This window comes from Monomorium pharaonis, chromosome 3 (genome assembly GCF_013373865.1).
Source record: "Monomorium pharaonis isolate MP-MQ-018 chromosome 3, ASM1337386v2, whole genome shotgun sequence".
Taxonomy (NCBI): domain Eukaryota; kingdom Metazoa; phylum Arthropoda; class Insecta; order Hymenoptera; family Formicidae; genus Monomorium; species Monomorium pharaonis.
In genome coordinates, this window is record NC_050469.1 from 5,709,989 (window position 1) to 5,737,447 (window position 27,459).

Consider the following 27,459-nt stretch of genomic DNA (forward strand, 5'->3'; position numbering starts at 1 on the left):
TTGAAAATACTATCATTTGTTTAAAAAAACCTATATTCTATAAATTTTAATCAGTGAAAAATATTAAATTATATTCAGCTATAAAAAATAAAAAAATATCACAAGATAAAAAATATTAACTTTTACATTACAATTAAAAATGTTTTACATTACAACTGAATTATTAGTTTTTTCGTTTTCATTAAAGAAATTGATTAAAAATTGAGAGCAAACATTGTTTCTTTTTTTTATTATTTGTAATCTTATATTAGCAACAGTTATAAAGCAGTAGCTATAAGTTCGAAATGCAATTATAAATTAACATCTTAAACGACATTGGAAATTATATGTACTTTAATACATACTGTATTACATACGCTGCTACATCTGACAAACATGATGTCTCTATGCTGAACCATTTTTCATCGTATACATTCCTACAAGATCAAGCTGGAATGTAACGACCTTTCAATGACAAATCAAAGGTATAATTGCATATGACTTCAAGTATAAATTGTATACAATATGATACAGTTATTTATCATAATTTACTGTACTCTGAAAAGTTCATATCCCACTTCTTATAAACATTACAATTTGCGTTATATCGTCGGTTGTTAACCAATACTGTACAGAGTCATCTCAACTTGAATCTGTGAGATTCCACACGGGGGATTAACAGACAGGTATACATTGGCTTGAGTTTAAATCAGCTGACGGGCGGCAGGCATCGTGGTGGTGACGGTAAGTAAAGCTAGTCATTCGGGGTTATTCATTAGAAGATGATGATTCCCGCCTCTTTTCGGCATGTTTTTTCGTAAATTCTTCGGCATTTTTAAAAAACTTTTTTCTATCCTTCAGAAATTCCTCTGCTAAATCCGCTCTCAGGGGATGCTCAGGCTCAGGATCATTCACTAATGCTATCAAAGCTTGGATCACTGCAAGTGTAAATAACACATTTAAAATAAAAGATATATTTTTTTAAGAGAAGAAACAATGTTAATTTTATGGTTGCTATGTTTTAGAAATACAAATTTTACATGTTACAATTAGTAGCAATAATACTTAAATCCTAAAAAAATTTCTACAAATCGTTATTGAAGTATAAAGTAGTAGTCATCGATTGAAAAATACAAAAGCTAACCTTGGTCCGTTTTTGTAGCAGGTTTCCAATTTTCTGCGCTTATAATTGGTAGACATATCTGACCTTTTTCGTCTACATTTGGGTGATATATCTTTGTTTTGAAATTTATTCTTGGTGGCTTAAAGGGATATTCTGCTGGAAAATTGATTTCGATGCGAAACGCGCCTTTGTTATAAGGTGGATTGTCCTATGAAAGAAAATATCTTGTGTCTTTACTGATATAGATCATTAGTAAAGAGTAACACACATTATACGTTGTAGAAATGACGTAACTAGACTATGTATCGCACCTGAAGAAAATCATAGCAGCACTCAACTACATACATAAAATAATACATATTACAATTAGATTATCTTATACATATTTTCTTAAGCAAGAAATAATAGTTCCACACAAATCCTTTTCTATATAAAATATAACAGAGTTACAATCTTTTTTATACATAGATATAATCTACAATTATATAATTAATATATAAAACAATTATATAATTAATATAATTAACCACATTATATTTTTATATATAATATGTGCAATTAACTTCTCTAAAGTACTTACATATCGCTAATTAAAGTTTAGTGTATAAATTTTCGTATATTTATTTAAACAATTTTCTATATTATGGGACATTGAAATTTGTATTAAAAAATGATCAAAATTGTGTAAACTTGTAACAAAAATCATTTTTATATGAATGACAAAAGTAGACTGAATCGACATTAATGGAAGGTGTTTGAATCAAGATGGTTAGATAACAAATATATGTGAATCCCTTTATGTCCATTCCTATCATTGTAGATTAACTTTAATCTCGGTTTATGTACATCAAACTATAATTTTCTAATTCTCTGAAAATTAAAAAAAAGGAATAAGTTAAAATCGAGATTAATCCAATTTAATCTACATTGGTAGCAATAGACATTAATCCAAATCAATGTATTTTAGATAATCATCGAGCAATTATAACTTTATTTTTTTTTCTCTATCAAGAACGTAAAAAGCTACAGTTGTCTCACTTTAATTACAAAAAAATGTAAGAAAAATGCTTGAGAAATAAGAAATATGTGCGAGTCACGAGACCCACGGACGTGCACTTTGCACCCGCGCGCGCGAGCGCGAGCAGGTGTTTTAGGTTACGTATCCCATTAAAACCCCCGGAGTATACCCCGACGAAGACGACGACGACGACGAGGGCAACGTACCGGCAATATCAGGCCCTGCCAGGTGAGGATATTGGACTCGTCTACTTGGATATTTGTGAAGTTCTTCATCGTCGACGCCCTGAGGTCGCCGAGTTCCTGGAAAAAGTCGCAGGCTAAGTGGACCCGCGAAAGAGCCACAGTCACATTAATCTCGGCGGCCGCCATCCGGAGTGGCCTGGATGCGACGCGCGCGAAACGGAACAACGGCTCCGAGTCGCCAGCGACATTGTAAGCGACGGCGGTAGCGATTAACGATTAGCGCGAGAACAAGGGAGATTCTTTCCGTCCTCGATGTTGGCGGCGAGGCGAGGATGGGCACTGACGTGCGAGAGGGCCCGTTCCCAGTGCCCGCGAGGGACCGCGACCGACCGCGCGCGAGGAAGCGCGTCCGCGCATGGGCCCGCCGCGCGACAACCTCACCGCGTGGACCGACCCCGTTGACGGAGCGAGACCGATCACGATGACGGCTATCTCGAATTTACCTTTTGCAATCTTCTCGTAGCAGCCATTTTGAAAATAAATTCCACTAAAAGCAGCAAAACTTGCCGTGCCCGCCGCCAGTGCGCGTCTCTCCCGCGCGCGCGGAGACGGTTTCCTCGGGACTTGGGACGAGTCTCTAACCAACTCTCCACCGCTTTCGGAGGATGATAATTCCGCGGCTGGGTTTCCCTGATGAGGGAAGAGATGGCGACGTCGGAACGTCGGGTGGTGCGATCGGTCATGTCAACGCGCGACTCGATCATCCGAGAAATTGTCAGGGATTATTCACCGCTGCTCGCTCGAAATGTCAACCTGTCATGACGACAAAAGCATAACGTGCTTGTAAACACTGGCAAAAAATGTTCGATGAATCCATCTTGCTTTACGTTTCCATTTTTTAATCTTGACAAAAATACGATTCCACTTAATTTCTGTTGACAAAATCCATAAGTTTGTTGTCAGTTGCAAACTCGTGTTTCGTCCTGTAGATATTTTTTAAATTGTTAACGCAATCAATCGGCTTTGTGCTCCAAACACTTCATTTTATTATTTATTCTTTGTGCTCTAATATTTTTAATGTCTCGTGATTGAATTAAAGAATGTATTAATAATTTTAAAAAAGAAAAAGAAAATAGAATTGTCTTGTAAAATATATAAACTCTCTATAATATATACAAGATGCATATTAATGTTATGTAATTAAACATTAACAATGCACATTGTACACAGTCAAATTAGTGACGATTTTTTATGAAAGACGGTAAGCAATCGTACGATTGTTATTAATTAAAGAGATATTGTTTAATCCTGAAATGCTACTGTGCGTAAATTTTCACTCAAATGCAAAATCAATGTTAGTCCAGTTTTATTAAAATTTTCATATAGTTCGATAGTTTAAAATAACATTCAATAAGAATTTCAAGTTAATATGAATAAAATAACATGCAATAAGTATTTTTACATTAAATTTTAGTTATTCTGACATCTTGAGACTTATCAATAATTTCTAGCTCTAAAGTAAACAAGTGTAAAAAATTGTATAGATAATCTTTTATCCAGAATAGTATAATAAAATATAAGAAAGTATGAATAGGATTCCAATGTCAATACTATAAATGTTTTTAACCAATATAGATAGTTCACAGACTTGTATAAAATGTTATAGGAACAGGAGAAACGTGGAATATTTTCCTAAAGGTGTATCCAGTCCAGAATGAAAGAAGTACAGTGGCAGAAGAACTTATATGAGAACTATGGACTTCCAGACAATTACACGGATAGTTCCTTTTTAGAGCAATTGCGTAAAAATATAAAACCAAATAACATTACCTTGATAGAAGCAATAAGCTTGGGCGCCAGCATTTCTACAAGATTGAGTGTCGTCGTACTTTTCGTCATAATATTTATTTGGCTGAACAACGAATGGATCACGCCAGATGTTGTTGTGATATCAGGAAGTGTATTGACGATTCTTGGGTATTTCCTGTACAACGTGAAGATACCTGATCGACCTGTGAAACCAACGAAGGATCTCTGGACAGTATTAATATTTCTAACGTTTGGTTTCATATTGTCACCCATTTTGAAAACTCTGACGGAAACGATAAGTACCGATACAATTTACGCTATGACGATATCGATGTTTTTGACCCACTTAATATTCACAAAGTATGGATCATCACAAATCTGTCTCTCGGACTCCTTGTCCATAACTTCCTCGATCTTCGGCTCGTTAATGTTGGCTTCTAGATTAGCGTCACCGTTTCACGCCTTTTCGCTCTTGACAGTTTCAGTTCAGGGCTTTGTACTGTTACCTTACTTATTGTCACAAATAAATAATAAAATTGTCGTATCAACTATTTTGACAATTGGCACCATATATTTTCTATTATTCGTTTCATTAACATTCTCTTATGTTTTCATTATCGCTGTAGTATTCATTCATTTTGTTTGTCCACTTTGGTATATCAGGTGCCAAAAATATAAAGATAATATTTATGGTCCTTGGGATGAAGCTGTAATTGCTTCTTAAAAAAAGTCTACGAATATTGTGTAGTTATAAACTTATACATTGTGTGTGTGTATACACTATATATTTTTACATATGCAGAGATATGTAAGCCAAAATTTTATACTTGTACTATTTGAAATACAATGTTATATATTTATTATATATTTTTACAAAGTATTATATTTATATTATCCATGTAATAAATAATAATTTTACAAGAATATATTTTATTGCATGAGACACGTCATATAAAAAAATATAGGAGAAGATTGTTAATATAAATCTAGGATGTTTTGCCAGATGCAAAAAAGAATGATTTAAACTATTTAAAGTATGAAATAACTACGATTCTCATTTACATAAATTAAAATAGATTATACATACAGGATTCTAAATTTAATCGTTATTTTTTATCTCCACAGTACACATATACTGTTCATACCCGATCTGCGTAACAAATGGCGATTAACAACAAGTGGAGTATACAAAGTAAAGTAAAAAAATATGTAATTAAAATTGAAACTATACGTAAACGCAAACATTAATTCTTCATTATTTTATAATTATAAATTGTAACAATCTCTTAATTCGTCTTATGAGGGCTTCGATAAAGCTACGGTCCACTGTTGCGTATTCACTATGTGACGTGTCCAACAGTTGTGTAATAAAAGTATCTGTAAATGTAGAAACGAGTCCTTGTTTCAACTCCATTAACGTTTCGGATGAAACCTTCCATTCTATCATGCTTTCGTCAACACCACCTGAAGAAACTGTATGAACAAATATCTTATTAAATGCTTGGGGATTAAAATACAAATATATTTTTTATGATAAAAAAATTTAATCATATTTCACTAACCATGCACTCTTTGAGTTTGCCGTGATATGATCTGCATAGTATAAAAATCTAAGTGACTCCAAAGAATGTATAAGGTGTGCTCTATTATAAGAGAGCAATATTTTATGCTTTGCCGTTTATCCTTTATCCAACGATTTAATTTCTGTTCGACAAGTATTCGTTGTTTTCCTATATCAAGTGCCACCTCATTTTCGGACATATACTGTCAATATAAAGTCAATTATATTAAACTTCTAATACGGGTGTACATGAGTAGTAAATTCATCCATATATTGCAAGATTTAAACAATACTTACTTTCTTTAATTCTGCTGTACTCATGTCATTTACTACTACTGCTTTCTTTATCAGAGAATCGAGATGCGGTAATTCAGTGTGCAGCAAGTTTGTAACGGAAACCAATTGTTCGACGATTGTGCCTAAACACACTCCACCAGAAGTGTCCTTTAGCTTGTCCTGTCTTCTTCCAGGCTTCGGTGTTAAATGAGGATCAAACAATACATTCCGTATTTTCTGATCCATACGACTGTGTTGCATCTGAAATTATTTACTCGTATCAGAACAGATATTGTTGATTTCTATCAATGTATTTTTTATCTTTTTCTAATTATTATTACTTAGAAAAAGATTAAAGTTAAACTATATAGAAATAGATACGTTGGAAGATCTAAAAAGTATTCATTTTAAGTATTTCTAGCAGAACATAGTGTATAATAACCACAATTATTGTGGGACATTACTTGATTGCGTGTATACAGCATGACATTGGCAACTATTTGTATACAAGAAATGTATTGTTGGTTCGCGTCGACTTGTTGGTAATTGTGATTTATCGGGATCGACTGCAACTGAAATTTGTGTAACAACGACAACATCAATTTCTGTAATCGGTACAGATGCGCTCGTAATTCTCTCATCCCGGTGCTGCTCTCCAATTTATAATCATCTACATTTATTTTTGCCAATTCCTCGTCCACGAGTTTGTACATGTCTGAAAAACGCGATTAGATATTTTTAGAAGCACAATTATAATAATACAAGAACAGTTCACCTTATCTTGTACAAACCTATATTAGCGGATCTAGATATTACTCCAGTAAGACATGCGACCTCCTTCAAAAAGAGCACATTAGCGTGTGAGAACGCATTTCTCAGCGCCATTTCCACGGTATCCCTATGACTCTGTAGAAATCCGCAGACTTGCACGGCGCACGACTGATTCTCCGTCCCTAGCGTGGTGAACAGAGCGTCGCAGAGATATAAAGCTGGTAAGAAAATTTGCTGATAGCGTTGCCCAACCGAGGGTATAAACGAATATTCGCCACCCTCGAAGCCTATGTGCACGTCAGGATGCTGATCAAACGCACACATACTGGACATGCAGGATAAGATTTTGTTCTCCAGCAAGCTCTCGGCGCCTAATCTCGTCGACGCCATTCTACAAAAGATTGCCACCTTTGCCTCGTACAGATACAAGGGCCGCATTGTCTGTGGCTCTGGTTGCAGCATGCCTCGCAGCAGATTGTCCGATTCCAACAGACTGTCTATCATATGCTTTAAGTAGCCTCTGCTCGCTAAATAGATCATCCATGCATTATCATAATCCAATTCTAAGATCTTGTCTAGGCAAGACAATGCCAGCATCTTGCATACATCATGCCCACCAGAGCAATTATGGCACAGAATGTCCATCAACTGATTTCCGAAACTGTTGATGACCTGAATTGTCGCATAACGTTGCGAGCGTTCTTGCATAGGCATAAGTCTGTTTAATGAATTGTCCAATTGGCTAATGTACATTGAGTCGATTGCGCTCACATACTCGGTTTTTTCTAAGCCAACGATACTCAAGAAATTTAACAGAGCTGCGTAAAGATGCGTCACGACCTTCTGCGAAGACGCACCAGCGTTTATAATCCATTGTAAGATGTGACTTAAGATAATTTTCATCATTGTTGTGTTCGATGGTGACGATGGCAATAACTCGTTATCCGACTGAATCACAAAACTGTTTCGCAGGTTGACCAGTAGCATCAGGACCGTGCCAGACACCAGCGTTTTAATCTCGCTCAGAGCCTCGCAGGATGTCATTTTCTGCAGCAGATCATGCGACAAATTCAGCAGAAGATTCTGTCGTTGAGCTACTGGCAACTGTTGATTCGTCGCGACGGAGAAAAGTATCTCCGTGGTTTGACACCAGCCTTCTACGAATTTAACAGTCGCGTAGGATAGGACCTTGGTTTGATTCTTCTTCAATGCATGCGCGAGGATAGATTTCACCTCTTGCTGCATGAGCTTGCGTTGGGTGGCGGTTGCGCTGCTCTGTGTGACCGTCAATTCCTCGGTAATAAGAGAATGCAACTTCCTGATGTCAATCAACCATGGGCCACCCATTAGCGCTACAGGAGTGCTGCACTTGCCCAGCACCATCTCAATTTGCGACGGATCGAAGAATTCCCATGATTTCGTGGGCTCCAGATACAATTGGAAATCGATGTAGTGCAAGAGATCCATCAAGAGCTTCTGCGAGGGCACGATCTGGTCCTTGTCCTGACTGAAACTTCCAACCAACCGCTGAATCAGAGAAGTTTGCAAGCTACCGCCAGCAACTCGCAACTCGATAGCCGCGATTTTCAACAGCCAGGACATGCAGCCGAGTTCGGTCGATCTGTTTGACCCCTGAAACGGTAATTTCGAGAGATGTCTCTGCACAAAGTCCTGATTACTCGTAGTACGTAAAAATCTAAGAACGGGCGCTGACGTTTTGCCGTTAGCCGCCAACGTATGGAGATAGCAGTAGCAAGCTTCGGTTATTTTATCGCGACCACGCTCAAGAGATTGCTCCAGAATACCCAAGATGGAGTGCAGGCAAGTACGCGGAAATCCGAGGATTCCCGGCTGTTGGATCACGGTCTTCCTGATGTCCTTCGTTATTTCGAAGCCAAGCAAGTAGTGGGCGAGATTAGGTGCAGGTCGTGTGATACTGTGCATCATCAGGAGCAAAATTCTCTCTTTGCAGTTTCCAATCGACTGCCTGTTCTGATCGTCCATTCTAATCATCTCGTCGTCGTCCTCCGAAATATTATCCGCGTCCAGGCACTCAACAAAGCCATGCCTGACGTTTGTCGCTAAAGTAGAAGTTACCGTGAACGTCGACAGCAATTCGGAATCTGCTCCAGGCTCGTTAGTTACACCGTGAATAACGCCAACTGCCACGAAGGCTTGTTTCGGTAACCACGAATTGTAAGAAACATACTTGACAATATTAATCATATGATCCGGTTTGCCAGTGCGAGAATTCACTCCGAGAAGCAAGCGCGACAGTCCGGTCATAATTTTGTTCACGGATGGTATGGCGGTCAACTGTGCCATGTAATTGTTCTGCATCTTTAAGCCACGTTCCAGTATCTCCAAGCAATAAAGGCTGCAACTTTCAAGATACTTCTTGCCTGGAAAGCTGTCATAGGTATCAAAATAGACGCAACCTTCGTCCAAAATGTATAATATCACATGTAACAGTTCTGAATTGGTATGCAGTTGCGTCATCAGGTGATATCCTGGAGCCGAATTAACCAAGGTGGATTCACCACCTTGCAACTCAACTTTGCAGCCGACAAAATCCTCGACGGTTGGTTCGTACTGCTTTATCAGCTTCGAGAATATCTTCAGACAAGCTTTCGCCACCTCCCACTTCTCGGCGGAATTTTTGTATGAACGAGTGTGGAATCTTAGGAAGACGGTATTGATGATGAAATGCAGATATGGGTCGAATCCTGGATTTCGCTGGCCTACACCTAATAGGCGTGGTACTGGAAAATCAGTGAGCACATCTAACAGTTCTAACATGGCGCGCGTCAACGGATATTCCTCGTTCCTAGATTCGATCTCTTCCAGTTCTGTTTGCACGCCTCTCGGCTGGTAACTGCTCGTTGTTGGTATGGTAGACAGAAACTGAGCAGCCTCCAAGCTTTGCCAAACAATAGAGGAGCTCTCTGGTGATCTGGCCAGTGCTGCAAGGGTTCTCACTAGCACGCCCTTCAAAGGTATTGGCATTGCGCAGCTCACCAGGCCGATCAAAGACTGCAAAACTTTCCAACTCGGGTGATCGCATATCGCAACTCTCGACATCTCGTCGTTCTTGGCTATCACCTGGACAACTAGTAACACTGCTTCGAGACCTTTAACTTCTTGAGGCATAATTCCTTTCGGATGACACCTCTGTCTGTACACTGTATCCTGACTAGGTGGTAATTCCTGTCTCAAATTGTAATAGTATCGATTTAAGGAATTGAAGAAATGATCCCATGATATAGTTGCCGAACCAGACGATCCTGTACAACAGATACATTCATGTAATTGTAAACATAACAAATAATACAAATATATATTTTGCTTGCGTACGATAATTACACTTACCGTTTGGTTTGAAAAAATTAAATGCATATCTAGCTGCTTGTGGCGACGAGGCGAGAGACGCTATCATTTTCATATATGGAACAAATAAACCTGCCGGTAATATCTCTCCAGCAAGACGTATAAATTTGAATAGAGCAACTTGTCTAGACGGCAGGCGACTGATGTATGCGGGAGCTGACACATGAGTCGTGTCAGTATGATGACACCAATAATCCATGGCCAAATTTAATTTCAATGGATCTTCTTTATACAGTTCTGCTACCATCAACATTAAGTATTCAAAATGATTATCCAAATTCATTGGAGGTTCGATGCCTTCTTGCTGAAATGCTTGGATCAGACGCATAGATTCATCAGCACGACTGCGTAATTCTTTAATTTTAACGGGCATCAATAATATGAAGTCAGAGATTAACGTATGAAAATAGCGGACGTAAAATTCTTCCTGATGTATGCAACTATTCTTAAACAAAACTTCAGCCATAAAATGGAAGGCTTTATTAGCTAGAGCCGCCTCTATTAGTATCTCATCTTCCGCGATGATGTTCTGAGACTGGAATTGAATAGTGGTTGTTTTAAGAGTGATCATAGCTATTGCTAAAGCGAATTGAATCACTCCTCGTAGCCCAGCACTTTCCCAATTTATGTTAGTGGATAACAACTTTTTATTTAATTCCTCCAGGAATTCTCCTGTTCTTCCTCCTGTCCTTTTCGCTATTAGTGGCATCGAATTAATTAATTCTGAAATAATAAATTATAATTAGTACAAAGGTTTTACGTTGTAGGTAATTATATATACATACCTTCGCCATTTTCGCGACTGTGTAAGAAACTAAAGTTGAAGGCATTCAAAACAGCCATAATGAGTGCAAGTGTAACTTTGTCTGGTCCTCCTTCACCCGCTTCAGATTCAACTTGACGTGTTTGCAGTATAGATAATAAACAAAATAGGATATTATTTGGAAGAGACGACTGAGCGGACCATAAGTACAAAATATCAGCTAGATCTTGTCGTGTGTCATTGTAAAGCTTCATAACCATCTGACGATGCTTTGCTTCGCCTAATGCCCTATTTTGTTGCAGTAAATCTTGTTCCTATTCAAAATTATTTTTAGAGAAATTAGTAATAAACATATTTAATAAATTTAAAAAATTGTAAAATATTATCAGTTAATTTTTTTAAAGTTAAAACAATTACATTTTAAAATTCATAAAAAATGTATTTTTATTACTTTTTCTTTAAAAGAATACCTTAGTGGGATCCATTTCCTCTAACAAGGATAGAATCCTATTTAATAGGCCATCCTCTTGCAACTTATTTGTATATTCTGTAATATGTCTTGTAAGAGCAATTGGTGCATCCACTGCCCAACTGTGACCAATTCGGGCGTGTACTAATGTTCTTAATACTGATGTGAGTGCTTTCCTTCCATCGTAATACAGAAGAACAGCTGTTAAACCACGCGTTAAACCTGGATGATGTGGCATTTGAAGTTGAGCCGTACAGAGAAGGTCCAGTGCCATAAACTCATTCAAATCGTACATATCTGATATGATAAGAGTCTCATCTACTAATTCTTTTGATAATATTTGATGACCCAAACCAGGTAGCGTAATACCATCTGTTACTCCTTTCTTAATTTCCTCACGACTTTTCATATTTTTTGGCTGATGTACAAAAAATATAACATTAATATAATATATACACATATATAATTAGCACTGTAATATATTTAACATTATATTAATTTTATATTTCTTTTAGTAAAATGTATAAATATCTATTATTCTAATACTTTAATTCTGAACAAATAATATATAAGACCATATATATTTCAAACATAATTCAAGTCTCAAACACAAGTCGATATAGATGAATTACAATCATAGCAGATCAATATTTTTTATATAATTTATACATTTTCTAATGCAATTCAAACTGTGCACCATTATTTTCAAACTTAAAACAGTCATTTAAAAACAAACCAGAATAGTAATATCATAATATTAGAGAGTGATTAGTAAGTTAATATTGAAGCTAATAAATATTAACTAGCATTTATACAATATATCACCTATTTTAAAATAGTGTAAAGAATTTATTTTAAAATATTATTCTGGCTATGATAATAATTGGCCTATCTTGACTTTAATTGTATTACGTTTCATATTTTATTAGTTTTCTAGAAAATAAAATAGACAAGAACATAAAGATACTTACAGGATTCTTTAATAAAGTGAGAAAATTTTGTCTGTGATTTCGCAAAGCTTCTGTGAGTTCATGATACTGAGGATCTTGAATATCTGGAACCGATATTACATATTTCTCAACGAGACTTTGAAGCTCTTTGTATGGAGTCCACATATCTTCTGTGATTGATACTCTATCTGTATAAAAAGAAATACTTTTTTAGATTCTTCAAAATCATCATTTATAGCTGTAGATATTAAAATATTAATAAATACATAAATATAAAAAAATAAAATCTTATTGATACAGAATATATCAAATAATCAAATAAATTTTATGCATATAATATATTATTACTATATTAGCTATTGTAAACCAAGTCCCTTTCTTGACTATATAGCTGAAGTAAAGTATTAGTATTACTACATTAGCACTTGTATAGAGATAGAAATAGCATTATTTATTAAAAAAGTACATATTATCTGCAAATAAAGCAGATGAACGTATTAACTAAGATAGACATATATCGTTTTAAATAACAGAGATTTGCATTTTTCTCCTAATTCTAAATTATAATATATTTTTATGCAACTTGATTTCGTATAACATTTGTAATTCAAAGATTTGTTTAAAGAGAGGTTAAACATGTCCCGTGACACATTTATCGACAGGTTAAGTTTGTCACGTGCTATTAGATACATTCGGATGCCATTACCTTCAGACATTTTTGCACGTTAAGAATGATGTTCCAAAGACAAGTTAAATCTAACGAAATTTTATAATTAAATGTAATGTAGCCGTACAACTATCGTAAAACATAAATACCGGTCGGTACCGGTTAACCTGGCGGGAACGAGTCATGAATAAATTGGAGCATCGACCACTAATATCAAAGATAGGAACTTTGTACCATAAAAATGATGCTTAAGGAGATCCTAAAGAACAATTGTGTTGAAGAATTTCACGCAGTGCAAGCTGCTTTTTTTGCTGAACATAGCAGAATATTTTTAATTGGCTTTATAGAATTCAAATGTTTTTTACACAGTCAAAGTATGCATAAAAATAAAAAGAGCAAAAAACAATTTCATGTCTATGACTGTGTTTAGCAGAAAAAGCAACTTTGCAACTGCTATAAAATTCTTTTATATGATTGGTTTATACATTTAGATCCAACAGAAACTAAAGGCAAGAACCAATCATGTTAAAGAATTTTACAACAATTACAAAGTTGCTTTTTCTGTTGAACGCAGCCAATAACAAAAAAATTTTAAATGTTAAAAAATTTTTTTATTATTAACATATATGAAATTGCCTCTTTTCTGCATTTTTGTGCAAACTTTCATTATATAAAAGCATTTTCAATTCTGTAAGGCTGGTTCAAAGATATTTTATAAAAAATTTTATAGAAAAGTATTTGTGCGTATTTATGGCGTTTTCAATTGGAGCTGGATTAATTCATCTCAGGTTCTTTTCCTCTAACTGCAGGCTGATCACACTTAAATTATTCCATATTCTTTAAAAGAATGGCTGTGATTGGCCTTGTGACGTCATTAATTGCTCCAGGAGCAATTAACCCAAGCCGATCGAAAACGCTATTAATTCCGTAAAAAACTTACAATTTCCTAAAGTAATTAAAAAATTTTAGTCTAACAGAGAACATAAAACAAACTTTAGAGCCAGTATTCATAGTCGAATCTTATTTATAATTTCGTGAAATTTTACTTTTTATTTTTTAGAGTTTAATTTTTCGAAATTAATAATTTTTATTATTTTGTTTCTTTAAAAGAAAAAGATGATCCAGATAGATGACGCTAAAAAGTCATCTTCTCACGCTCAATTCGCTTGATCATCTTGTGAATACGGATCGTGTAATCTATGGCTTTTTCTTTTGGAGCACTTTTTTGTCTCGAGTTTCTTATAGTTAATAATTTAAATGGCCACGTTGTGTTTATGCATATTTGTCGTATAAAGTAATTTTGTAAGTTTCTCCCGAACTTTTAAAAGGATCGGCGCATCTCCTTGGCGTGCGCGCAGAAGAGTAAAATATGCGAATCGACGTATGCATATGTCACCGGCCGGTAATTTTGTGTACGTGGTCAGTGATGGAGGTTTGAACCCGGCGTTGTTTGTGCGAATGCATGTGCATTGTCGGAGGCGTGTCGGATTATTGAGTATCGGGAAGCATGCGTTTACTTGTGAACAGAAATGCTCGCAATTTGCTCTTTTATAATTGGCGTTTTTTTCTGCTCCATGAGAATGATAACCTCCTTGAGTAACGAACATGTGCTAGAACTACATGCAAGCTAAAAATACGAAACTACCTGTTATCGTTTCTTAAAAACTTAGATTTATCCGTCTGTTTGCACTTTATGTCAAGCAAAACCTTTCTGATCGACGACAAAGATATGTGCGCAGCATGTGAAGACAAAGAGAGTTAAAGGAGCTTTAATATATTTGCAGATTGATGCTGTAAAAGACGCAGGATTTATTTCATTTAAAATTGCTGTGCGTTTTTTCGCATCGACATGGTGACGTTACTAAAGACGAGGGGTCTGCGTATGACGGCGCAGAAGCAGGAAACGCTTTTGAAATTAACTGTGCTTTCCTTAGCAGCAATTTTATGTAGGTTTATTTATTTTTGATTTAATAAATAAAGAAATGCTAATTAGTCGTATTTAATCACTTTCATACTTGCCATATCTTTTTCCAGCATTTGCAACACGTTTGTTCTCAGTGCTAAGATTTGAAAGTGTTATTCATGAGTTTGATCCATACTTTAATTATCGTACTACCAAGTATCTAGCTGAAAATGGCTTCTATAGTTTCCACAATTGGTTTGACGATCGTGTTTGGTATCCACTTGGCAGGATAATAGGAGGTATTGATTGTAATAGCTAGCAAATTTTTTATAAAGCTAAACAATACACATAAAAATACTCTTAAGACTAATTTCTTAAACATGCTTGGAAGGGAAGGGAAAGAAGCATCAATGTTCAATAATGAATTTTGCAGGAACTATATATCCTGGTTTGATGATAACTTCAGCAGCACTGTATCGTATCTCGTGGTTACTAAACATCACATTAGATATACGCAACATTTGTGTCTTCCTCGCTCCATTGTTTTCAAGTTTAACGACAATTATTACCTATCTACTTACCAAAGAGTTAAAGGTATAGTTTATATTTTTACTGGTTGCAGTACCGAGCACATTCTTTGAAGTAGATGCAGTGGCAGATTTTATCAAATTTACTTTACCTTTTTATCTTTTTAGGATTCCGCATCAGGCCTATTCGCGGCTGCAATGATTGCAATTGTCCCTGGCTATATATCCCGATCAGTTGCAGGTTCTTATGACAATGAAGGCATAGCGATCTTTTGCATGCTGTTCACATATTACATGTGGATTAAAGCTGTGAAAACAGGAGCAATATGTTGGGCTACGTGCGCCGCACTGGCTTACTTCTACATGGTGTCTTCGTGGGGTGGATACGTTTTTCTGATTAATTTGATTCCATTGCACGTGTTAACATTGATGGCGACGGGCAGATTTTCCCATAGGATATACATCGCATATAGTATTTTATATTGTTTAGGAACCATTTTATCTATGCAGATTTCATTTGTCGGTTTTCAACCCGTTCAAAGTTCCGAGCACATGCTTGTAAGTTGCAATAATATTTTTAAAATATTAAAATATCATTAAAAAGTTTGATGTTGTCATCCAACTTGAAATTCTACACACAATTTTATTTACTTTATTTCTCGTCATTTCTAGGCATTAGGTGTTTTTGGCCTCTGTCAAATTTATGCATTAGTAGATTATTTGAGAAGTAAATTGTCCACAAAAGAATTTGAGTTATTATTCCGCGCTCTACTTGCTATGGTGATTACAACGTCGTGCGTGATTGGCGGTATTTTAACCATCACAGGTATTGACCTCGTATTTTTTAATCTATTTAACATACATTAAATGTAATATAATTTTATGATACATTTTCTTATTTGTCTCTTGCTTAATTTTTTTAAGGAAAAATATCACCGTGGACGGGACGCTTTTACTCCTTGCTTGATCCGTCTTATGCAAAAAATCATATTCCGATAATTGCTTCAGTCTCGGAACATCAGCCAACATCATGGAGCTCTTTTTACTTTGATCTGCAAATACTTGTATTTTTGTTTCCATTAGGCTTATACTTCTGTTTTTCTAAGTTAACAGACTCAAACATTTTCTTAATTTTATATGGAGTTACCAGTTTATATTTTGCAGTAAGTAAAAGATTATATAAGATATTACAATATTTATAACTTATAAGACGTTAAGATATTAAATGTTCATATTTTACATATATTAATATAAATTTTATTTGTATTATACTTCAACAGTTTATTTAATATTTTAGGGAGTGATGGTACGTTTAATGTTAGTACTTGCTCCAGTAATGTGCATTTTAGGTGGAATTGGAGCATCTTCGCTATTAGTCACTTACATGAAACAAGTTGAAAGTGGAAAAGTTGTCGATAAGAAAGCTAAAAAATTTGAAAATAATTATATCTTGAGAAGTGAGGTAAATTTTTAATATTTTGAGAAAAATGAATAGTATACAGTATTTTACATGTAGGAAAGTGACTTTAAATTAAAAGAATGTATAGAAATAAAATATTTTCAGATTGCTTCATTTTTCATCGTAGTAATGTCTATACTCTTCCTGTCTTATACTTTTCACTGTACATGGGTGACGGCGGAAGCTTATAGCTCGCCTAGCATTGTATTATCTGCACGATCACCCGACGGTGGACGAATGATTTTTGATGATTTTAGAGAAGCGTACTATTGGCTACGTATGAATACACCTGAGGTAAGTATATTAATTACTTTTTTTCAGACGGTTAAGCTCCTGAGTTAGAATTATAAATTTCCAAATGTTTAACTAAAAATACAAATATAAATACATAATATATAGCATATATTGCAGATTATTAAAAAATAAAAAAAATTATCGCGACTTGAAAAACAAAGAAATATTAAAATAAATAATATATTTTACCTTTTTTAGAATGCTAAAATAATGTCTTGGTGGGATTATGGGTATCAGATAACTGCGATGGCAAATCGTACTATTTTAGTAGACAATAATACGTGGAATAATACGCACATATCAAGAGTCGGCCAGGCAATGGCAAGTTCCGAGGAAAAGGCTTACGAAATTATGAGAGAGTTAGATGTCAGCTATGTTCTTGTGATTTTTGGAGGACTCACCGGCTACTCATCAGATGGTAAATATAATCTAACAAAACTATTTATTTCAAGTTATTTCAATATTTTCTTATTTATTGTTTCCACATTTTAATAATTTATTGTTTCCAATGTGAGACAATTAATTTTTCTCCTTTATTTGTAATCAAAAGCATATGCGGGAGAATCAGGATTAAACTCAGAATCTATCGATTACGAATTGATCGTTTTTATGTGTTATTTCTCTAGTTCATATTTAGATTATTATAATGGACAGATAAAAACTAATTGTTTAGATTTATTTAACAAATTCTTACAGATTATGTTATTTAAAATTATTAACATTAATACTAATTATTATTATGTATTTTAATTAGACATAAACAAGTTCCTATGGATGGTGCGCATTGGCGGCAGTACGGAAAAAGGAAAGTCCATAACCGAGTGGGATTATTATAACTCTGCAGGCGAATTTCGAGTGGATAAAGAGGGATCTCCAATTTTGCTCAATTGTCTCATGTACAAAATGTGTTACTATAGATTTGGCCAAGTCTATACTGAAGGCGGTAAGACTCTATGTTTGATTAAAACTGTAGTTTATAAGCCAGTTTTATAATTTATCATTAAATTTATTATTATATCATTAAACTTTTTAAACAGGCAAACCTTCAGGATATGACAGAGTAAGAAACATGGAGATTGGAAATAAAGATTTTGAATTAAATACATTGGAAGAAGCGTACACGACGGAACATTGGCTTGTACGAATTTATAAAGTGAAAGATTTACGAAATAGAGGGGCTTAAAGTACTCTAATACTGAGATTTGAATGGACAAAAATCTATTGCCATGATGTCATAAAACTTTTGATATTGACATTAAATTATGTATAAGTTTCGTGACAGTTTCTCACTGCAGAAATTAATACATACACATGTATTATTACTCATCGCATTGTAATTGAAAATTTTATAAATGAAATGTCAAGATAAAAAAATAGTATAAATATGCAATTTATTAGAATTTTGAAAGATATACGTTTAGCACGTATTTCGGCAGCGTCCTTAAAAATTGTCATACATAATACTGTGAGTAACATGACTATTAGAATACTGCATTTGTTTACGAACATTAGCATATATGCCTATGCTTTAAATATAAAAGAGAATTTTTCTCTTTATAAGAAATATTTCGCGATCAATGCGCTATATATTATCGAATAATTATATTATCTAAAATATCTTCGTTAATTGCGAGTTAATTATGTTCGAAATGAATATATCATAAAGTTTATATTATATTATAATCATTTCATGTGGAAATAGGAATATAGTCAAAAATACTTAAGTTAATTATATTGAAGCGCTAATACAAGTTATGTTATATTTATCTAATTAATCATACATTGCAGCCTAAATATATCGAAATATAAATAAAACAATGCGATTAGATTGCATTGTTTAGGCCAATTAAAATGTATAAACTTGAAAAATGAATACAAATAGAAAGCATGTGTTTTATATTTTTTATTCTATATATTTAACAGACAGTAAAACTGTTAAAACTTAAGGATTAGCACAAATATTTGAATAAATGTCTTTTATTTCAAAGCTAATTTAGATGCATCATTATTCTTTAATTCCATATTATAACATTATTTATACAAGCTATCTTAAAAATTCTCCCTATTTGTATCGATATTTGTATCAATCACTTTAACAAAGATAGGAATGCCTATTTCGTTTAAATAATTGTTTAAAGCTGCACAATGGAATTTATATTCCTAGCGTTGTGTAATTATCTTCTGATGGACCACAGAGGATCCAATTGGCTCAAAGGATCAATAACTCTGCCGTTGGATTTTTCTTGTGACGATAAACTTTTAGTCGGCGTGCTATCGCTCGTTAAAATTGTTTGTGTTTTTCCTAAAAATAAAAAAACGGAAAAGTCTATAAAAAATTGAAATAACTAATGCTCGAAAAATTGTTCGCTTAAAACTTATATTACAAATTAATATTTTTCTAAATTGTATACCTGGTTGCTCGGAATCAGGACGCTGCATTCCCACGCCGAGATTATGAAGAAAATCATCTGAAGGATGGCACTGTAACTTACGCGATGTTTTCTCCTTGTTCCCTTTGAATCCATCCAAATTCTCAAATGTAGCCCGTGTAGATGACAAAATGCCACCTAAGATAAAACAATATCTTCCATATCATTGAAATAATATTTAATTTAAAAAAAGAAAACCTATTTCTCTTACGTTTCATTAAGATATCCTGAGCATGGTACAATACAAGTCTGTATGCAAATAACAATGATTCCTTATTTACGACTTGTTTGCGACATTTTGCAAGGCCTTTAAAAACCAGCGGTACATCTACTATGCCACAAGCAGCCCGTATATGACACACAGTCGCTGCGGCTACTAAAAACAGACTGCTCAATGAACCGCCGTCTAAACAGTGTACAATTACAGGTTTAGGAGAACAACGTCTTAATGCCTGCTCTGTCATCACGTCGCTTGAAAATGCAAGTATAGCGCCAGGACTACTCGGAAAACCACTGAAAAAATAATATGCATTAACCATTATATGTATCGTATTTTTTAAATATTTAAATTACAAAGTTAACTTACTTTGAAGGCCACACAAGAAATTGCATGTGTATAATAACTCTCTCAGTCTTTTTTTTATTATGTTGAATAGAAAGAGTTCTTTGAATATAGGTTGTATGATTAACGATCTTCTTTAACAAAACAGTAAAATTTCCTACGTCTAAGTTATCTTCCTCACTTAAGGGCCAATATAATTCTCCATTCAACTATAAAGAAATTTTATATTATTAGAAACAATATGCAAATTTAGAAAAATATAATGAAAGAATACAATATAACGTATGTGAATAATTTTAATACAGAGCCTTTTTTAATCTCTTAATCATTACAGAAATATAAATTATTTCTATATATACAAACCTGAGTATCAGATGCTAAGCATGCAATAACTTCACTTTCTTGTTCCCAAACCATCGTCCAAAAAACATCTAATTTATCCGTTAAAGGTGTTTGAGTTACAATAAATGCTGTAGGTATCCACTGCGTGATTTCCATGATGTGAGACGCGTTTATGTACGAGGAAACATCCGATGACGATATTTGCACCCGTGTCGTGTCGTAGGGAATACAATCAATTGTTCGATTTTCAGACGAGTGAGCTAACGCTACAGTACTTGATTGTTTTCCATTTTCTCGTTCCTAAATAAAAGAGAGAAAAAAACTTATAAACTCAAACATACTTATATATTAAAAAAAATATATTTCTCATTTAATTATAAGAGAGAAACAGCTAGTAAAATATTAATAAAACTTATTTTAAACCTACTTCAAAGTCTTGAACTTCTTTCCACTTGATATCAAGATTCGTTGCTCCACTTAAAGTTTTTACGAGTAAACTATCTACAAATTTTTCATATTTCTCAACGTCATTAATAAATTTTTGTAATGCTGCTGGTTCTCCTAGAGGATCTTTTTTCGGTTGGACGTCATTGTACCATGTATCCCATACAATTTGTAAATTTTCATGATCACTTTTATCTTCTATGGAAGCTGCGCCTTCTTGTTCAATTTTAGAGGATTTGTCTTGTTCGCTCTTCTCTGTCTTATTATTTTCTGCAGTATCGCTTGTTGTCGGCTCTTCTTTCTTCTGGACGGTCGAAAGAGGCCGCACTTCTGGCACAAGAGGCGCATGGTTTATAGTAATGTCTAGGTCGGAGAGAAGATCGACATTCGACTTCGGTTCTTCGGACTTGGTCGTGAGTTTCATCGGATTAGCACTTGTCGTTGTATTCGTTCCATTATTGACGGCCTGCATGTACGTTTGATTGTAATTAGTGTAATTTTCAGGTCTTGTTACGGAACCAGCTGAAACAAAATAGCATTGAAATAATTCTTTAAGCATCTTATCTTTAAAAAAATTTAAAAAGTCCATAATGACAACATTAAGGTTTTATTAAGTACCTTGACCCTGCATTTGAAGACCATAAGGTGTGGTATAGTACGTATCATTTCCTGTTTGAGTTTGATAAGCTTGACTGTATTGCGAGGATGGCGTTTGACTGACTACGGCATTATTGCCCGCGTTCGTGTATCTCGCGTTTGTTTCCTGCGGATAAATGCCACTAATCGTGACATCGGAGGACGTTACCGAAACCGTTGCCTCCAATGTTTGAGAAGTCTGTGTATCTTGGGGATTAGATTGAGCGTAGGTATAGCCCTGCGCAGGATTATATGTGTACGCCATTGTATTCGTTCCGTGCGTGCTCTGCATGTAGGCATAATTTTGATCCTGTGAATAATTTGGATATTGCATGTATCCCGAGTAAGGAACTTGTTGTGAATATTGATAGGATGGTGAGTAACTCGGCACTGTCGTCGTCGGTTTCGCGTGGCTTTGTATTATTTCTGAATTATTCGAGTTGTTTATGTAAGCATATGTGTTGGATGCGTGGTCCCCTGGTAGTATAGTCTGGTCGTACGGCGTACCACTCGTAGTAGCACCATGCTGATAATTCTGATAAGTACTTGCATAATTCGAGGCGACAGCATTTATTTGTATCTGTGTGCCGTACGCAGCGTACGTTTTATCCGTGTAATTCTGTGCATTTTGTTCCGTACCAGTCTGCTGTGAGTATTGAACAGGATTAACGCCATGTAAATTCGAAGAATACGATACTGAAGTTTCATTTGTTAACGGTACGGAATGTGCAGACTGATTGCTCGTACTCGGTTGCTGCGATTGCATATATTGCGTCGGAGAAACGACAGCTGTATCGTATGTGGCCTGAGTAAAAGGGATTCGAGCTTGCATCTCCGCTGGATTATAATACGTCGTACTCTGGTAGTTTTGCGGATATGTGATATCGGAGTGGGCAGTCTGAGGGAGTGAGTAATTCTGCGTCAACGTACTATCCTTCGTTGGCATAGTTTGTTGAGACGATCTAGCAGCGTTTTGACCACCGTGAAACATCTCTTGATTCAAAATCTTTTGTTGATTATCATATTGTTGTACTTGTTGCATGATGCCGTAAGAAGCTTGTCCTTGATTATCTATCGATGTGGTGTTGCTCGCTGCCGCAGCTCCGATCGTAGAAACGGGTATTTGCGCTACTGACTGAACGTGCGTAGATGTTGACTCGGCGGTTCCGCTCTTAACAGAAACATTTTCTTGATTGGGAATATACGGTGTTGCAACATTATAGCTATTATAACCCGTTGGAGACTGATAAGCATCATACTGCAAAGCAGTATTAGAAATAGCAGTATTATAGTTTGAAGAGACGTCATGGAATTTGTCTTGTCCAATAGATGTGGATAGAGTCTGTCCATTAGATAGGTAGGAACTGGCGGGGTATTGCGCGCTCGAATTAGATGCGCCTGCAGTTGGCGTAGATAGAGTTGACTGCTGATAGACGCTCGTAGTGCTCGTAGTTGTCGGCAAGTAGCTCTGATTTAAGATGCTATTAGCAACCGGATTTTCGTAGTAAGTCTGTGTAGCATACGGATATGGAGAACTCGTTCTGTAATCGGTATATGACGTGGCAGAATAGTAATGTTGCGATGACTTTGCAGCCGAGGACGGAATTTCCGATACAGGTATTGTACTCGGAGACTGAATTACATTCTTGTTTCCCATGTCGGTTGCCAATGATTTCGAATCAACTGGCATCGGAGGGACATGTCCTTTGTACAAATTGTAATATGGATTTTGATAACCGGTGGTACTTTCAACTCTATTATTCAAATAATCCTTCAGCTTTAAGCCGTTACCAGATCGAGGACGTGGTTGTTGATCGTAAGACGATGATATTGTCGTGTCGGTCTTCTCGTATGTGTTCTTACCGTCCTGCGCGAGTATCTGCTCTCGCTCCTCTTCTTGCACTTTACATGTGCTTTTAACTCGCTGCAGCAACTTTGAAACATTTATTTCTAATTTCCTGTAAAATTCTAAACCCTTGCTCGACTTAGCTAGCAAATCCTCGTACGCGTCGTAAGAATTGATTAAAGAAGATATCATCATTTCTCTACGTTTCAATACTTCTTCCACATTCTTACGTACATTGGCAGTCTGTGCGTATGCATCCGTTAAAGCTGCTAATATGTTATCTTGTGCGGCGAGATTTTGTTCTATCAAGTTCACCTGCAAACCTCCAATGTTATAAATTATTTTATTCAATTTTTACACTTTAAAAGATATGAAATAATTCAGGTGAAATATTTTACTAACCAAACTCTGATGTTTGCTAAGTTGATCTGAAAATAAACGATCCAGAGAAACAGATTCAGACGTGACCGTGACTAGTAAGCGTGTCAGATCGTCTTGGACAATTTGATCTCGTAATTTGGTAAGCAGATCAAGTCTCTGCATTCGCATCTCGTCTACTTTGTTTAATACACGTTTTAATTCTTTAGTATGCATTTTTTCTATTTCTTTAGTTTGTGATTTTTCGGAACCTTCTAAAAACATAAAAAATAGATATATATATTAAACTCAAATTTAACAAGTTACTAAATTTAATAAAATTATTTTTATAGCATTTTTATTTATACATTACATATATATATATATATATAGTTGTGCAAAAAAATTTATATAAACATTACCTGCAAGGTGCGTGTTTGGTGAAGGGATCTGAGCCATTAAATCAGCCAGTGGTTGCGCAAGAATTTTTAAATTTTTTACATGCATTGTTATCGCTTTATGGAGAGCTTGATTACTCTCAGAAGCCTTATTGTGTGCTTCTTCATACTTCTTAGCTTCTCTCGTTAAATCCGTTGCTACTATCGATGGTGGTCTTTTACCTACTGTTTCTTGGTATTGTTTTTCCCTAAATAAAAAATTAAATTCATCAATGATAGTTTTCAACTACTATTAAATATCAATAACAACAGATGGTTAAAACTTTTAACAAAAGCAAAAAATGATTAATTCATACTTTTGTTCCTCCTCCATCAGATATTTTAATATTTCTTTTAATACTTTCTCAACATCTTGACTTGTTTCAGATAATTTTCCCATAATATCTACTAAATCCTGAATGACATGTTGTTTTGCATTAAGCGCAGCACAACGTTCGAGTAATTCTTCCGGGAGAGGTAAAACTTCCCATTCCCCTGAAGTCTGTGTATCGGGATCCCATAAATTCATATGTTCTAGCTTCAAGGAAGTAAGATAAGTGTTAAGATATTGGTCTTTTTCGTCAATTTTTGCTCCAATAAAACGTAATATTTTGGCTTTTTCTTCCGAATAAAGGGAATTGGCTTCGTGTACTTTCATAGGAACAAATCTGTGAAATAATATTAAATATTAAATTCTCATAAAAAGAAAAAACCATAAATAATATTTTGCACAAGAAAAAATTATTAACAGAGAAGAAAATAATTGTATCATTTATAATCTCTTAATTCAATAATAATCAAATTGAATATTATAAAAAAAACAAACGTTAAACATAAAATTGTATGTAAAATGTATGTAAAATGTAATTACCTTGCAAATATATCTTGTCCCGATACCTCGGGATCATTTATGTTAAATGGTATTCCTTTAACTAAGGACGCGCCTTTCACTGTAGGAAGGCTCTCTTTTTCAGGCACTTCTTCGTGATAGATAAAATCATTCTCGCTTTTAGCGGCTTTTCTCTTGCCTTCAATCACATCGTTGGTAAACGTGAGCGATTCTTCCACTGCGGCTTTCTCTTCTTTAACGTTTGCAAAATCGTAGATTGTGTGTGCCTCGTTAAGGGATGCTAACGCAGCATTATAAAAAGCTACTCGCTCTCCCATTTTCCTTTGTTCTTCTGCAGCAAGACCTTGGTAAAGATACGTAACAGCCATATGATACGCCTTTTTGAATTTGACGTAGCGTTTCCAGCTCTGTAAAAAATTTAATTGCTTAATTTTATTTCTCTAAAAAAAAGTAATACTCCAGCAGACTATTCTCTTATAACTGTCAACGACAATTTCGTTATCGTTATAATGTGGTTGCGCAGCTTTTCTTATCATATATTATACGATAATAATAAAGTCATTAAGAGTCATTAAGAGTCATTAAGAGGGAATACTAGTTCATAAAATAAAATTTATAAAGTAATTCAAGTATATAATATGAATAGATTTAAGCCCCCAAAAATTTAAATCACATGCGTATAATGCTATTAAGAACTGATAAACACTAGATAAACATGTATTTTATTAGTTAATTAACTAGAATATATAGACATTCCAAGTCCTTTTTCAAAGTCCTTTCAATACAGAATTTGACTAACAATTACATAGAATAAAGTTACTTTGGAGGAATTTCGGTAAATATTCAAGTATTATAATTTGACTCACCTTGTAAATTTTATTACCCACAATATCAGATATAGTTCCGATATCTTCGACTCCTCCTTGCTCCAATGTAGTTAGGGCCATGATAAAGTAATCTACTATTTGCTTTGCAACTTTTGCTGCATAATACATATATCTTGTATAATAACAGACCAAACTAAATCGTTAACAATATAGTGATTGATTTATGAAATTGACAACTGATGAAACATACCTACAATTGTCGGCTTACGATTGTCCAGCATGCTCTTCTCCAATATGCATTCTTGAGCTTGCGCCAGGGAGAGCTGATGCATAAATGTCATCAATTCCGGTGACAGATCAATACCAGGCTGAGGAAAACTGTTCTTTAAGTGTTCAAAAGCCCATGCTGCGCATTGAAAATGAGTACACGCCATTTTCATTCCATCTGCGCTGTTTCGTTCGGTCCGTGCACCCAACTGGCTGTGCATTGCTCCGATATTGTACAAAATTGATACCATCTCAAAACGAATGCTACCCAATGAACACACCAGATTTGCATAGGCATCTCTCCTAAAATAACATTGTATAGTTTAACAACAAATCTGGAGCTATAATTCACCACATTAGATTATTAGAATATAAAATAATAAAATATACATAATAGATAATACGAAGTATAACAGAGGGATTTCATACCATGTAAATGTGACAGCGGCAGCGTCTTCCTTGTACATGGGAAATCTGTTGTGAAGGAAATATAACTGGCAATAATATTTTTTTAACAGTGCACACCCAGCCATATCAACTGGTGGTCTAACTGCCATAGAGCGTAAGCTTTCCAACTGATGTATTTCATTGTTGTACGACTCCGGGTCTTCATTGTAAAAATCTTTTATGTACTGTAAGAAAAAAAAAAGAAAATGATACACACAAGGAAAGCAAAGACGCAAAGATGTCCAAGAAAGAACGACGTGGTGACAAGTTGCCCTTATCACGTTTCAACATTCCGCGCAAACAACGGATGTGCGATAGCGAACGGCGCAAAAGGATTGACTAATTAGATATATAAAAGGAGAAAAAGAGATAAACTCGCACAAAACGGGTTTTGCGTTACCTGTTTGAGCTTCGGCCCAAATGTGGTCGGTTCCGGACTGACTTTTAGCTGGAACCATATCATCGGCAATCTCGGCACTGCCTCCATGTCGGCTCACGGCTTCCTTACGGTTCTCACTTCGTCAAACTCGTCAGACGCCGACGGTCAGTCATCTGTCAAACTCGTCGGAGGCGGAGAAACCAGACGAGAGCATACACCTCTTCACGTCACGTACTACATATGAGTGACGAAAGATTACGGGTCTCTTTTTGAGGAGTGTACGCAATTGAGATTCGTCGGCGACAGTTCCCGTTCATGGAAGTGGTTAATGGGGTCGCTCGACGAGTTTGAGAACTTTAAAGCGGGAATTCCGAAAACGCGAAATATATATACATTCTCGTGTGTGTTTCAGCGAAAATTAAAACTTGCTGGAGAAATATATCATAGGGAGATTTATTCAGAGAACTTCGCGAAATTTTGATAGTGTAAAGAAAG

The 27,459-nt window shown here is 35.1% G+C and overlaps 5 protein-coding genes across 7 annotated transcripts; 2 read left to right on the forward strand and 3 right to left on the reverse strand.

Annotated features, from left to right (window-relative positions):
• Positions 1-201: 201 nt before the first annotated feature.
• LOC105832916 (ubiquitin-conjugating enzyme E2 L3) lies at positions 202-2,848 on the reverse strand. Of its 2 annotated transcripts, XM_012674251.2 has the most exons (4): positions 2,809-2,848; positions 2,327-2,422; positions 1,124-1,310; positions 202-917 (listed from the first exon to the last, which is right to left on the reverse strand). In XM_012674251.2, exons 1-4 carry the CDS (start codon positions 2,833-2,835, stop codon positions 748-750), a joined length of 480 nt encoding a protein of 159 aa, XP_012529705.1. In that variant the 5' UTR covers positions 2,836-2,848; the 3' UTR covers positions 202-747. The 2 variants fall into 2 exon arrangements, with proteins under 2 accessions (XP_012529705.1, XP_036140939.1); XM_036285046.1 differs by lacking the exon at positions 2,809-2,848 and having other exon boundaries at positions 2,327-2,780.
• A 76-nt stretch (positions 2,849-2,924) lies between these two features.
• LOC105832915 (phosphatidylinositol N-acetylglucosaminyltransferase subunit C) lies at positions 2,925-4,979 on the forward strand. The gene is made up of 2 exons (XM_012674250.3): positions 2,925-3,566; positions 3,972-4,979. Exon 2 carries the CDS (start codon positions 4,020-4,022, stop codon positions 4,836-4,838), a length of 819 nt encoding a protein of 272 aa, XP_012529704.1. The 5' UTR covers positions 2,925-3,566; positions 3,972-4,019; the 3' UTR covers positions 4,839-4,979.
• Positions 4,980-5,027: 48 nt separating this feature from the next.
• On the reverse strand, positions 5,028-13,177 carry LOC105832914 (nuclear pore complex protein Nup205). 2 transcript variants are annotated; one of them, XM_012674249.3, is made up of 10 exons: positions 12,998-13,177; positions 12,313-12,479; positions 11,343-11,759; positions 10,895-11,186; positions 10,092-10,832; positions 6,743-10,006; positions 6,416-6,666; positions 5,973-6,212; positions 5,677-5,878; positions 5,028-5,587 (listed from the first exon to the last, which is right to left on the reverse strand). In XM_012674249.3, exons 1-10 carry the CDS (start codon positions 13,005-13,007, stop codon positions 5,370-5,372), a joined length of 5,802 nt encoding a protein of 1,933 aa, XP_012529703.1. In that variant the 5' UTR covers positions 13,008-13,177; the 3' UTR covers positions 5,028-5,369. The 2 variants fall into 2 exon arrangements, with proteins under 2 accessions (XP_012529703.1, XP_036140938.1); XM_036285045.1 differs by lacking the exon at positions 12,998-13,177 and adding an exon at positions 12,640-12,979.
• A 967-nt stretch (positions 13,178-14,144) lies between these two features.
• Positions 14,145-18,324, forward strand: LOC105832913 (dolichyl-diphosphooligosaccharide--protein glycosyltransferase subunit STT3A). Its single transcript, XM_012674242.3, has 12 exons — positions 14,145-14,370; positions 14,743-14,904; positions 14,993-15,160; positions 15,295-15,455; positions 15,557-15,946; positions 16,061-16,214; positions 16,313-16,551; positions 16,686-16,850; positions 16,953-17,141; positions 17,340-17,559; positions 17,896-18,084; positions 18,179-18,324. The coding sequence occupies exons 2-12, from the start codon at positions 14,808-14,810 to the stop codon at positions 18,322-18,324; spliced, it is 2,118 nt and encodes a 705-aa protein (XP_012529696.1). The 5' UTR covers positions 14,145-14,370; positions 14,743-14,807.
• Positions 18,325-19,027: 703 nt separating this feature from the next.
• Positions 19,028-27,272, reverse strand: LOC105832912 (tyrosine-protein phosphatase non-receptor type 23). The gene is made up of 15 exons (XM_012674241.3): positions 26,986-27,272; positions 26,568-26,770; positions 26,122-26,441; positions 25,911-26,026; positions 25,066-25,451; positions 24,512-24,862; positions 24,180-24,403; positions 23,803-24,032; positions 21,537-23,715; positions 20,902-21,440; positions 20,496-20,774; positions 20,157-20,341; positions 19,782-20,083; positions 19,553-19,708; positions 19,028-19,443 (listed from the first exon to the last, which is right to left on the reverse strand). Exons 1-15 carry the CDS (start codon positions 27,070-27,072, stop codon positions 19,316-19,318), a joined length of 5,685 nt encoding a protein of 1,894 aa, XP_012529695.1. The 5' UTR covers positions 27,073-27,272; the 3' UTR covers positions 19,028-19,315.
• Between the last annotated feature and the right edge of the window lie 187 nt (positions 27,273-27,459).